Source organism: Phocoena sinus, chromosome 1 (assembly GCF_008692025.1).
Source record: "Phocoena sinus isolate mPhoSin1 chromosome 1, mPhoSin1.pri, whole genome shotgun sequence".
NCBI lineage: Eukaryota > Metazoa > Chordata > Mammalia > Artiodactyla > Phocoenidae > Phocoena > Phocoena sinus.
In genome coordinates this window covers 29,034,303-29,047,838 of record NC_045763.1, presented here as the reverse complement: position 1 = coordinate 29,047,838, position 13,536 = coordinate 29,034,303, and the positions used below count along the sequence as shown (strand labels likewise).

Here is a 13,536-nt window from a genome sequence, read left to right as displayed (position 1 = left end):
GAGCCTTTAAAATATGTGGTAACATATGTACTGGAGAAAAAATAAGTAGACATGAGTTTTTAGTCCCACTCTGCCACTAAATTGTTGGGAAATTTACTTGGCCTCTCTGAATTTAGCTCCTTTATCAATAAAAATGAGATAATAGTCTCAGGGCTGTTATAGGGACAATGCAGGATATTAGTGAAAGTACCTTGGGGGAAAATGGTAAATATGTATCATACTGTTTTTATATAAAAATTTAAGCATAATTATCTCAAAATTGTACTTCAAGAATGATACTGAGGTACGGAAGTCTTCCTAACAACAAACGTACATTACAATGCAGTAGCATCAAATATAGTAAATAATACAAACAATGAATTCTGCTAATTAACAGAAACTGTGAACTGAAATTTCCCTTCATTGTAGTTTGTGGAGCACTAGTCTTTTATTATAACAATGAACAATGGGGGGAGGAATCTTTTGTTCAAATGTATTAATTTCAGGATAACATTTTAAGTGTGTACTGTTAAGCCAGCTTCTTAGCTTACAATAAAAAGTAAAGCTACCAAAACCAAAATACATAAAATATTTTAACTTCTAAAGCAGTATGTAGGAAAGAAATTTGGGAAAGAAAATCTGAGTAACTGGGTATAAGAACTTCTAACCAATCTTTAGTAGCTTCCTTTTACTAATAACCTTAGTCTGAAGAGGGAAGAATTCTTGCAGAGAATAATATGATGCATTTTTGTAGAACCTCAGGACAGAATTTTAAAATCCTGAAGAATATCTGGCAATCACTACAAAAATGGAACCTCCCTGAGTACATTAGGTCTTACACAGGGCTAACAGCCTACCTTCCCACTCTTACCTCAACCACCACTTCCTATATTCTGGTACCAAGTCTTTTGACTCCATCATGCTCTGGTGCACAGACTGTAAAGTAAAATTTAATATTGTTTTCAGTAAGTTCCACTTTACCACCTGACTCATACAGCAGAAAAATGGTAGGAGAGGGAAACTTTAACATAAAAAGGAGAGGAAATTATTTTCCTGTTAATTGTTACTATAAACTCACAGAGACCCATCTTCACCTCGTTTTAGGTACCTCTTAATTCTCTGCTCCCAAAAGGTAGAATGGGAAATATTATTTTAGTCTTTAGGAGAAGATGTAAAATAGTATTTTCCTCTAAAAGTGACTATTCACCTTAGTTTAATATTCCCAGCTACAATAAATTAACCTGCCACTATAATACAGACAGAACAAAGGAAGATTGCTAAGGTATAACAAGATGCTAAAATCACCCAGAGGTTTATAAAACACAGCGAAAACAGCTGACAGCCTCTCCTAGTATCCTTCTAACCTCTAATTTATCTTCATAACTCTGTACTAAGTAGCAGAGAAGGTAGCCATACCTTTGCATCAAGTTAAAGTTTAAAGATGCAGAGTAGAGGACAAAGGAGTTATACTTTAGATCAACTTTTTAATACCTTATAAAATTTGTAGTACATCAGAGCATTTTACCATAAACTATCTTCACTGCTAATTCATATGGGTGTGAATTCTTTCATAATCTTATATAACCACACTAGCTAATCTAGTAACCATTTCTAGTATTCACAAACAACTGATAGATTACTTTAGACTGAGCAATCGATTTTTAACTCAATGTGGCTTATACTAACAATTCTCCTCTAGAACACTTCTCCCTCAGGCCACCATTGACTTCTTAATAGACATAGCCTCTTTTCAGTCTCTACGTTCCTCGCTTCTTTTAGCATTTGCCACTGTGATCAATCCTTGAAAATCACAATCCGTCCTTTACTTTCTCTGAAACAGCTTTTACTTTGTCCTGGTTCTCCTACCTTTGCAATCTCTAAGTGTCTTCACTGGCAACCTGAAACAATAGTATCCCCAGAGATCTATTCTCAGTTTTCTTATCTTGACGCTACACACTCTCCCTAGCTTTTAACTATCACCTATATGCTGACACATCTCAAATCTCAATCTTGACTTATTTCCTGAGCTCTAGGCGCTTATTTCCAATAATCTATTGAACTTATCCATTTTGATGTTTCTCACACAATTCAACCTCCAAATAGTCAAGAGAAAATAAAAAAACTTGGTCCTTTCACCATCTGTATTTCTGTTAAAGCCATCAACATTGTACAAGCAAGGAACTATGAAGCCATTCTTATCTCTTCCCTTTCTCTACACACCTAAATTATTCATTCTTCTTCTAAATCTTACATCTAAGCCTTTGCTCCACCGCCCTGCCACTGCTATTAGTTAAGTCTTAGAACACACGATCTCTAATCTAAAAAAGTAGGTACCAAACACGAATTTGAAAAGATACAAGCACCACGATGTTCATAACAGCAGTATCTGCAATAGCCAAGACATGGAATCAACCCAAGTGCCCATCAACAGATGAATGGATAAAGATGTGGTGTATGTGTGTGTACACACACACACACACACACACACACACACACACACACACACACAGAATGGAATATTACTCAGCCATTAAAAAGAATGAAATTCTGCCATTTGCAGGAACATGAATGGACCTAGAGAATATTACGCTTAGTGAAATAAGTCAGACAGAGACCAAATACTGTATGATATCACTTATATGTGTAATCTTAAAAATAATACAAATGAATGTATATGCAAAACAGAAACAGACTCACGGCTATAGAAAACAAACTTCAGTTACCAAAGGGGAGTGAAGAGGGGGGAGGAACAAATTAGGGCTATGGGATTAACAGATATAAAGTACTATATACAAAATAGGTAACCAACAAGGATATATTACATAGCACAGGGAATTATAGCCATTATCTTGTAATAACTTATAATGAAGCATAATCTGCAAAAATACTGAATCACTATGTTATACACCAGAAACTAATATTGTATATCAACTATACTACAAATTAAAAAAAATAGGGGACTTCCCTGGTGGCCCAGTGGTTAAGAATCCCTCTTCCAATGCAGGGGATGCGCGTTCGATCCTTGGTCGGGGAACTAAGATCCCACATGCCGCAGGGCAACTGAGCCCACGAGTCACAAGTAGACAGAAGCCCGCGCACCGCAACAAAAGATCCCGTGTGCTGCAACTAAGACCCAACGCAGCCAATAAATAAATATTAAAAAAAAAGTATTAGAGGTGCTAGTGACTATGCTGGAGTATGAGAAAAAATGGTTAGAAGTATTTATATTTAATTTTCATCTAACAATTACAAATTGAGATGGACTAAAATTCATGAATAGGGATTGACACTGGTATCCTCATTTAGTCCACATCTGACGATTAGGTGTAACATATGTAGGTACATAAGGAATCCAAAGAGAATAATGGGAGTTCTGCAACATAAGAGTTAACAGTGCAACTCCCACTCATTCATGCATCTTCAGCATGTTGTAACTTATTTCCGTTGAAGTGTGTGGCACATATTCTATCAGGTTTTGGTACAGTAATCAGAACATGTCAGATTACTAAATCTATTCTTAAATAGTTTATTTCAAAATATTGTTTCCCACCTTTAATTTTTCTATAGTTATGCAATGTTAGAATAGTAGTACATGTCCATAAATTAAAGATTTTTAAATGTGTGCGTGTGTGTGTATATATATGTGTATATATATATATATATATATATTTATTTATTTATTTATTTATTGTTAAATGCATGGGTAAGTATGTTTTAACTAATAGGGATGCATGATCAAAAGTTTGAAGACTACTGCAATCGCCTTCCAAATGTTCTCCACGACCCTGGTCTTTCTCTTCTCTAATTCATTCTCCCCACTGCCATTAGAAATGCTTCTTTTTTTTTTGGCTGCATCATGCCACTTGCAGGATCTTAGTTCCCTGACCAGGGATTGAACCTATGCCCTCGGCAGTGAAAGCATGGAGTCATAATCATTGGACCACCAGGGAATTCCCTAGAAATGCTTTTATAGAACCCTCCTACACTGTGAGTGGGAATGTATATTGGTGCAGTCACTATGGAGAATAGCATAGAGGTTCCTCAAAAATCTAAAAACAGAGTTGCCATATGATCCAGCAATCCCACTCCTGGGCATATACCCAGACAAAACTATAATTCGAACAGATACATGCACCCCTATGTTCAGTGCAGCACTATTTACAATAGCCAAGACATGGATACAACCTAAATGTCCATCGACAGATGAATGGATAAAGAAGATGTGGTATATATACAATGGAATATTACTAATCCATTAAAAAGAATGAAATAATGCCATTTGCAGCTACATGGATGGACCTAGATACTATCATACTAAGCGAAGTAAGTCAGAAAGAGAAAGACAAATACCATATGATATCACTTATACATGGAATCTAAAATATGACACATATGGGAATTCCCTGGCAGTCCAGTGGTTAGGATTCTGCGCTTTCACTGCTGAGGGCCTGGGTTCAATCCCTGGTCGGGGAACTGAGATCCCACAAGCTGCGTGGTACAGCAAAAGAAAAAAAAAAAGAGACATATGAACTTATCCACGAAACAGAAACAGACTCACAGACATAGAGAACAACTTGTGGTTGCCAAGGGGGAGGGTGGAGGGGAGGGTTGGACTGGAGTTTGGGACTAGCAGACGCAAACTATTATATATAGAATAGATAAACAACAAGGTCCTACTGTATAGCACAGGGAACTATATTCAGTACTCTGTAATAAACCATAATGGAAAAGAATATGAAAAAGAATGAATATACACACACACACACATATAAAAAAACTGAATCACTTTGCTGAGCACCAGAAACTAAGACAACATTGTAACTCAACTATAATCCAATTAAAAAAAAAAAACACTGAAAAGAAAGAAAGAAAGAAATGCTTTTAAATATAGGTGTTCCTCATTTGCTCAAAAGCCTCCAGTGGCTCTCTACTCTTTCTGAATTCACAAGCCTTGGCATGGATTTAAGATCCTTTATAACCTACTTGCTGGCCAACTTTTTCAGACTCTAGCTACTCTATTTATACTGGCCTATTTCTGTTACATAAACATGTCACACCTTTGCTCATGCTCTCTCTCTATGGATTATTCTTTCCCCTAGTCCACTGGGTAACTATTCAGCTCAGGTAACAATGTCATGTACCCTATCTTCCTCGCTAACCAAAAGCAGGAATCTTTTATCACAGCATATACTGCACATCTCACAGAACTTGTCACTCTATACAGACTATATAATCCTTGGCAGGAATCATGTCTTATTTATCTTGTTATCTCCAGAACTTAGCACAGTGCCTGACACAAACAGGGGCACAATAAGTTAAACAGTTAATGAAAACATAGGGAAGTTTTTAAAAATGATCTTTTTAAAAGTTACTGCAGGCTTTAGAATTATAGTTCTAGTCAGGATCCATATATCCTGAAATCTAGTACTAATAGCATTCTGCTTTGGTACAATAATATGGTACATTCAGATAACTGCTTTAAATTAATTTAACTCAGCCTGAGAAAAAAAAATGGAGCATACTAGAAGTAAACAGGTCAAGGCACATCCTACAATGGAATACTATACAGCTGTTATTGTAATTTAAATTTACACAAATAGATAGATATTAGGAAAAAACCCTACCTACTAGTCCCTGATGTTTAGACATATATTTATTTATAAGATTATCTTTGAATTTCAAATATATTGTAGGAATATTAGCCAAAAGGTTAATTTCTACTAATTTATTTAAATGCTACTTTAAAAGAATCTTGAGATTTGAAATAATCACCATCTATTAGCTTTCCTATCTTCCAAGTGACTAACGACTAACAAGGAAAATAAAACTTGCTTTTTTTTTTAACTGACATATTTTGCATGATATAGTTTCCCCAAGATAGCTAAACATTCAAAACTATACCATTTGATTTTCACCGGCAGTGTTTTCTGGTGTATGTCTTCTAAATCATTTTAATCAGAAGTATACCCCTCTACAGATAAGACACCAAAAGAACAGCCGGCAAAAGAAAAAAATAATTGGACTTCATCAAAATGAAAAATGTTTGTGTTTCAGAGGATACCATCAAGAAATTGAAAAGGCAGCACAAGGAATATAGCCAATATTTTATAATAACTTTGTATGGAATATAATCTATTAAATATCAAATCACTATTTTGTATACCTGAAACTAATAATATAATACTGTAAATAAACTATATTTCAATTAAAAGAAAAAAGAAAAAAATTTTTTAAAGGAAGTAAAAAGGCAAGGTGCAGAAAGGGAGAAAATTTTTGCAAATCATCTTATCTGATAAGGTATAAAGAACTCCTACGACTCAGTAACAAAAAGGCAAATGATCCAATTTAAAAATGGGCAAAAGACCTGAATAGACATTTCTCTGAAAATATACAAATAGCCAATAAGTGCACGAAAATATGGTCAATATCACTAGCCATCAGGGAAATGCAAATCAAAGTAACAATGAGATACTACTTAATAGTCACTATGATGGCTATAATCAAAAAGACAGATAAATGTTAATGAGGATGTAGAGAAACTGGAATCACCACACACTGCTAACGGAAATGTAAAATGATGCAGCCACTTTAGAAAAGAGTCTGGCAGTTCCTCAAAAGGTTAAACACAGAGTTACCATATGATTCCCCTCTTGGGAATACACTCAAGAGAAATGAAAACACATCCCACACAAAATTCCGTACATGAATGTGCATAGCAGTATAATTAAGAGCCAAAATGTGTAAACAACTCACATGTCCACCAACTGATGAACTGATACACAAAATATCCATACAATGGAATATCATTAAGCAATAAAAAGGAATGAAGTACTAATACATGTTACAACATTATGTGAAAACGTGAAATGCGGCTTCCCTGGTGGCGCAGTGGTTCAGAGTCCGCCTGCTGATGCAGGGGACACGGGTTCGTGCCCCGGTCCGGGAAGATCCCACATGCCGCGGAGCGGCTGGGCCCGTGAGCCATGGCCGCTGAGCCTGCGCGTCCGGAGCCTGTGCTCCGCAACGGAGAGGCCACAACAGTGAGAGACCCGCGTACCGTAAAAAAGAAAAAAGCAAAAAAAAAACGTGAAATGGGGCTTCCCTGGTGGCGCAGTGGTTCAGAGTCCGCCTGCCGATGCAAGGGACACGGGTTCGTGCCCCGGTCCGGGAAGATCCCACATGCCGCGGAGCGGCTGGGCCCGTGAGCCATGGCCGCTGAGCCTGTGTGTCCGGAGCCTGTGCTCCGCAACGGGAGAGGCCACATCAGTGAGAGGCCTGCATACCACAAAAAAAAAAAAACGTGACATGAAAGAGGTCGGTCACACAGAAGGCCACATATTGTATGATTCTATTTATATTTAAATGTCCAGAAAAGGCAAATCTACAGAGACAGAGAGTAGATTAGTGTTGGGCAGGGACTGCAGGGAGGGAGGCAATGGGGAGTGACTGCTAGTGAGTATGGGATTTCTTTGGTGGAGGACAAAATGTTCTAAAGTATGACTGCAGTGACAGTTGTCCACAGTGTTCACAGTTGTACACTGTGAACATACTAAATGCCACTGACTTGCACACTTTAAATGAGTGAATAGTGTAGTATGTGAATTTTATACCAATAAGGATGTTATTTAAAAAAAGAATGTCCTGTACTTCCCTGGTTGCGCAGTGGTTGAGAGTCCACCTGCCAATGCAGGGGACACGGGTTTGATCCCTAGTCTGGGAAGATCCCACGTGTCGTGGAGCAACTAAGCCCACGAGCCACAACTACTGAGCCCGCGCGCCTAGAGGCCGTGCTCTGCAACAAGAGAAGCCACTGCAGTGAGAAGCCCACGCACCGCAACGAAGACTCAAAGCAGCCAAAGAAAAGAAAAGAAAACAAACAAACAAAAAAACCCAATGTGTTAAAAAGAAAAAAAAGAATATCCCTTTCTTGGCACACTACCCTGTTATTACACTATGCCAATAATATTCCTAATAACAGTAGAAGAGAGTTTCTTCAAACACTCTGACTTGCTATTTCTATTTAAAAGCCAAAATCATATCAATATAGATTTTTTCCTTCTAAGATTCAATCATTAGAATTACATTACATCCATATGCACTATGCACACTCAGCACTATGTCATTAATCATAATAGAATAGTAACAGCAATCATACTAGTACAATGACTATAAGATAATGCTTAATTTGTAAAAGAAAATTAAACCAAAAACTTCGATCACAATCTATTACCAACTATTTCAACATTCCTTCAAATCTTTATGCAAGGAGATCTTATATTTATAATCATGCTGCGTACACAACTTTCCCCATCTATTTCACTATTTAACAATTTTGAATAAATATGGAACAGTCTATTCATGGTTTATCCTCATATATATTTAGTTAGCTGGACAAACTAGCATAAAAATCTCAAGTTACAGATTTTATACTTTAGGTCATAATATTTCTAGAAATTAATTTTTAAGACCATTCACTTGTTAAAAAAAAACAAAAAACATCTGAAATCTGCTTTACATGCTCTTTTAACTAATGATGATTTTATAATCAAATCATTAAATTGGGAAAAAAAGAAACACATAGACACACACTCCCCAAAGAAGTGAGGAAAGGATAAAAAAGGCAACAGACAGAAAGTCTAAAGTAGAAAAATTGACTCACAAGATGATTCACAAGCATTTCCTGGATATTTTGTCCAAAAAAACTCTTCTGACTAAAGTGGAAACTTGTTTGGCTGCAATACATCATTCCACTATTATGATTAATGCCACAGTGCCAAATATTTGAGCATGTGGCATATGGACAAGAGAAACCTCATATGTGTTGATTTAAATACTGCTGCATTTTGGCCCATAACTGTTTAGTTCATATTGAAAAGGAATTGTAAAGTTCTATTTAGTTTCTTCTAACTTCTAGAATTCTAGTTGTTGAAGTGTAAGAACTGAACCAATTTAGGAAGCCCACCAACAATTTTAACTAATTACACAATATTGCAAAAAGTGAAGACAAAAGCTAGGCTTTTGAAGAAAATAAAGGGAATAAGTTTTGTGCATGTTGACATAAAATTAAATCAATATTATTAACAAAGTATAAAGTTGGTTAACACCAATTTTAGAGTCCCAAGGAAGTCCTATAGCTCCTATCAAAACTCAAATAAAAGGTACACGATAAAAAAAATTTCCATTTGGGAACATCTAAATTGCAGATCCTTTACTCCTACTGACAAATAACGTAAGAAGACAAAGCAACATAAAGATGAAATACAATTAGGGATGCCAAAAGGACTGTAAGTTAAAACCAGAATTTACCACACTAATTTATTATATACATTTTCTTCCCAAACTTAACCAACATGTTGAGCATCTACATGTGAAACTCTATGGTACGCAACTTCATATACACACATATAACACGTGATTATTCCTCTACCAAAAAAAAAGGTAGGAAAAAGAACAAATCTAATAAACAATTTTGTTCTTTTTTACCCAATGTTATTGCCAATGCCCTAGTCCCTCATAACTCATCTGAAATATTAAAAAAAATTTCAGTTGACATCCCTCTAAGTCCCAAGCCTCCAACTCCTACCACTTCCTCAATTCCATCCCATTTTGGCTTCAAGTGATTTTGTTTTTCTAAAATTTTCGTCATATAATTTTCCTATTCAATAAATAACGTATAAGAATTCTTCACTATATACTGCTAAAGTTAGGGGCAATTTTTTCAGGCAGGGCAAGGTGAAGAGGCAATAATAAGGAATTCAGCTAAGAAATATCTGCCTTAGACATTCTATCAGTTAAGAGACTTCCTTAGATTAATAAATGCCTTTTAAAAATGTAAACATCTACCAGAAAGGTCAGAATTATCCTTCATTCAAATTTACACATTAACACCCCCGTTTTGAGAAACAAGAAAAAGGGAATTTGAGAGTGCAGCATGAGACAGTTGGTCCCTGTAAGCCCAAAGACAGACAAAAGAGAAGGACACTAACATAAAGACTAACCTATATATCCTAGGAGAGAAGGGTAGGGAACTGAAAATCCATATCTAGGCATACAAAGCCCTCTATAATGTCCAGTTCTCTTTCCTGTCTCCTACCAACACACTCATCCCATTTTACTTTTATAAGCATTTCATTCATTTTACTGAGTATTTATTATGTGCCAATCATTGAGCTAAGATCAGGGCTACAAAGATGATGATAAAGAATATTACTTTTCATGAAGAGGTTATACTGAGAGAAGAGGGTAACAAATAACGCACTAAAAATACTGTAATGAAAGTGTACACCAACCAAGTACTACAAGGTCATAGTAGAATGAACCACCATCTGGCCTTTCGGTTGGAACCACCATCTTCCAATAATTCACCAAAATGACCAACACAAAGGGAAGGAGGAGGGGTACTTGCTATATGTTCTCTAGGTCTTTTAGAAAACACGGAGTTGTTCCTTTGGCCACATACATGCGAATCAAGAAGAAAGTGATATTGTAGATGTCAAGCGAATGGGCACTGTTCCATAAGCAATGCCCCACAAATGTTACCATGGCAAAACTGGAAGAGTCTACAGTGTTACCTAGCACAATGTTGGCATCGTTGTAAACAAACAAGTTAAGGGCAAGATTCTTGCCAAGAGAATTAATGTGCCTATCAAGCACAATAAGCACTCTAAGAGCCAAGACAGCTTTCTGAAATGTGTGAAGGAAAACGATCAGAAAAAGAAGGAAGCCAAAGAGAAAGGTACTTGGGTTCAGCTGAAGCGCCAGCCTGCTCCACCCAGAGAAGCACACTTCATGAGAACCAGTGGAAAGGAGCCTGAACTGTTGGAACCCACTACCTATGAATTCATGGCATGATGGGCGTAAAGAAAACAGAAGACCTGGACTGTACATATGTTTCTCTTAATTGAGTAGAAGTGTTGTGTCCCTTCTCCCAAAGAAATATTTAAAGCACATTTTAACTGTGTCCGAATTCAGTGGGTGATGTCTTTACTTTTCAAATTTAGTTGTTTTTCTTCCTGAAAGATGTGAGGTAATTTGTTGTGCAATATACTCCACTGGTTAATAAACTGCCAAATATTATTTGTAAAAAAGAAAAAGAAAAAAAGAACGAACTACTATCTGACTATGGAGCTCAAAAGGTTTGTCTTGAAAAATAATAGAAGTTTGCTCTAGGTAAGGGCAGAGAAGGCATTCCAGGTAGGAGTTGCAGAATATGAAAAAAGATAAAGGTTAGAGCCAAACTAAGAAAGGTATGCTATACTAAATTTGGGATATTATTCTGTAGGCAATAGGGAGCTGAATACATTTTAAAGTAGGGGAGTGATATAATCAGATTTCTTATTTAAAAGAATAACTACGCCAGAAGTATGGATACTTATCGAGAATGGGGAGAGAAAGAAATGTTAGGGGAGACCAATTTGAAGATCATTACAATAGTCTAGATAACAAATAAGGGTCTGAAACCAAGGTGGTAGCAGTATGGATGGAGAGAGGCCAAATTAGGGAATAATTTCTGAAACAGAAGCAATAGGACTTGATAACCAACAGGAGGAAAAGGAAGGTCTAGTTTGGGAATTTAGGTAGAGGAAAAGAATATAGTAGTATGAGCGGAGTGTGGGGATGGCGATTGAGAGAATAAGTTGTTTTGACCTGTGTTTGAAGCACTTTATAGATATTCAGGTGTCAAGTCTGAAGCTCAGGAAAGAGGTGGAGGCTACAGCAAGATTAGGAAGTCATGTACTCACAGATGGTAGCTTACTGTAGTACCTGACCAGAACCTCCCCCTTAAGCCTGGCTTAGGCTCACTAAACCTGGTTCTTCTCAATTGCTGTACCTTTATTACTGCTGCCCCATCTTAAGAAAAAAAAAAAGTGTTCTCTTTATTACATGATCTGCAGTTCTACCAACTGTTTAGATTAGCCCAATTCCTTTCCTTCTTGCTTTACAAATATTTCTTAATGACTATCAGGTCAGGATTCTGGAGTGCTGGTCTCACCTTTGCTATTAGAAATGTTGTTGAGTAAGCCTCTCAACCTTTCTGGATTTCAGCTACAAAAAAGGTATCAGGAAAAAAAAAACAAAAAGGCATCAGATTAGTTGATATTTTAAGATTCCTCCACTTGTAATACTCCACAACTTGCTTCCTGACCTCAGAAAGAACTCTTTATTACATGTTAATTATAACACTCATATGATGGCTTTCTTTTATATGTTTTTAAAAAGTCTCTTAGTGCTCATTCACGTCATATTTCTTATGTGTCTTATCTCTTCTTCTACTAAATTACAAATTTCTTGACAGCAATGAATCTACGTTTTAAATGAAGGCTCTTAATAATAATACTTACTGAGTAAGAAAAGGCTGGGGTATTTGATAGTACAAACTAAAAGGCTAAGTTGAACATCATTGTTTTCTAAATATTTTGTCCATAAGTCATTTTTTTTTTTAAAACCCTCCTTTGTGGTATACATCACGTCATAAATTCCTTTTCTGTTCCTGTATTATCTAAACCACATCCATATCCATAGTATTTGGGGGAGGTGAAAGAAGCTTATTGAAAGCAGATTGATAAATCTTTATATATCATACATACTTGTTCCTATAAAAGAGTAGGGAACAGTTAGGAGTTGAGGATCAGGAGAACAGAAGGCATGAAACCATGACAACCACCATCATCTTAAAGGGAACATCACGAAAGGGGTAAATAAGGTGGAGGTGGGGTGGGGAGAAAAAAGAAAGCACCGATAAATATTACCTAATAGCAAAGGAAAAAATGCTCAGTCTGATTTCAAGAGCACATAAAAATGACCTGCACCTTTTCTATTATCACAGAGAAAACATATGAATTTATGTTATAATGGAAAAATTTCAAGGCTGTTTGTAGATTTTTCCCATCATCACACCTCTGAAGTATAGTCAATTTCAAAGCAAATTACCATCTGTTCTTGGTCAAACTGTTAGACATTATCATTGCTATTTAGATATACAAGATAAACATAATTTCTAAAGCAAAGACAAATACCAAAAGCAAAAGATCTCTGAATTCTTACCTGTTCACTCTCCTAGGACACTTGTCTGGTTTAATATCTACCTCATAGAGGTAGACATCAATCTTTGGAATTTCAACTTGAAAACAGTTAGCCAGCAACTTAATGGGTTTGCCCATGGTGCCATAGCCAGGTCTTCTGGGCACCATGAGTAGGGGCTGGGCCCCAACGGGTCCTGCCAGGGAAGGGGAAAAAAAAGAGAGACACACTCTTACAAGCTGCATTTAATAATCTTGTCAACCAGAGTAAGTTAGAATTTTAAGTACAGCTGATAATGCTTGAAGCCTAGTGCTGAAAGATGACATGGTTTCTAACACCAATTTCTTTCACCCCACTTTACTTTCCTCATTAAAACAAACATACAAAGAAACAAAAACTGGGTACCTCTGGAAAATTGTTTTGGAAGGGGTAGAAAGGAGCACACAAACCCAGGTGAGCATAAACAAAGCACAAATCGTATCTAAAATGTATGCAACCAATAGCAAAGTAAACTTAAAGAAGGGTAAGAGCAGATGA

At 36.4% G+C, this 13,536-nt stretch overlaps 1 protein-coding gene and 1 pseudogene across 4 annotated transcripts in view; one reads left to right on the top strand and one right to left on the bottom strand.

Annotated features, from left to right (window-relative positions):
• AGO3 (argonaute RISC catalytic component 3) overlaps window positions 1–13,536 on the bottom strand; it is a 121,147-nt gene that overhangs the window by 86,834 nt on the left and 20,777 nt on the right. For 2 of the 4 annotated variants that reach the window (XM_032650009.1, XM_032650035.1), the window contains exon 2: window positions 13,024–13,195. In XM_032650009.1, the coding sequence (XP_032505900.1) occupies window positions 13,024–13,195 (172 nt within the window). Of the gene's footprint in view, window positions 1–850; window positions 916–11,971; window positions 12,003–13,023; window positions 13,196–13,536 lie in introns of those variants that run through there. The other 2 variants (XM_032650025.1, XM_032650016.1) reach the window with 2 other exon arrangements.
• Window positions 10,346–10,830, top strand: LOC116762715 (annotated as a pseudogene).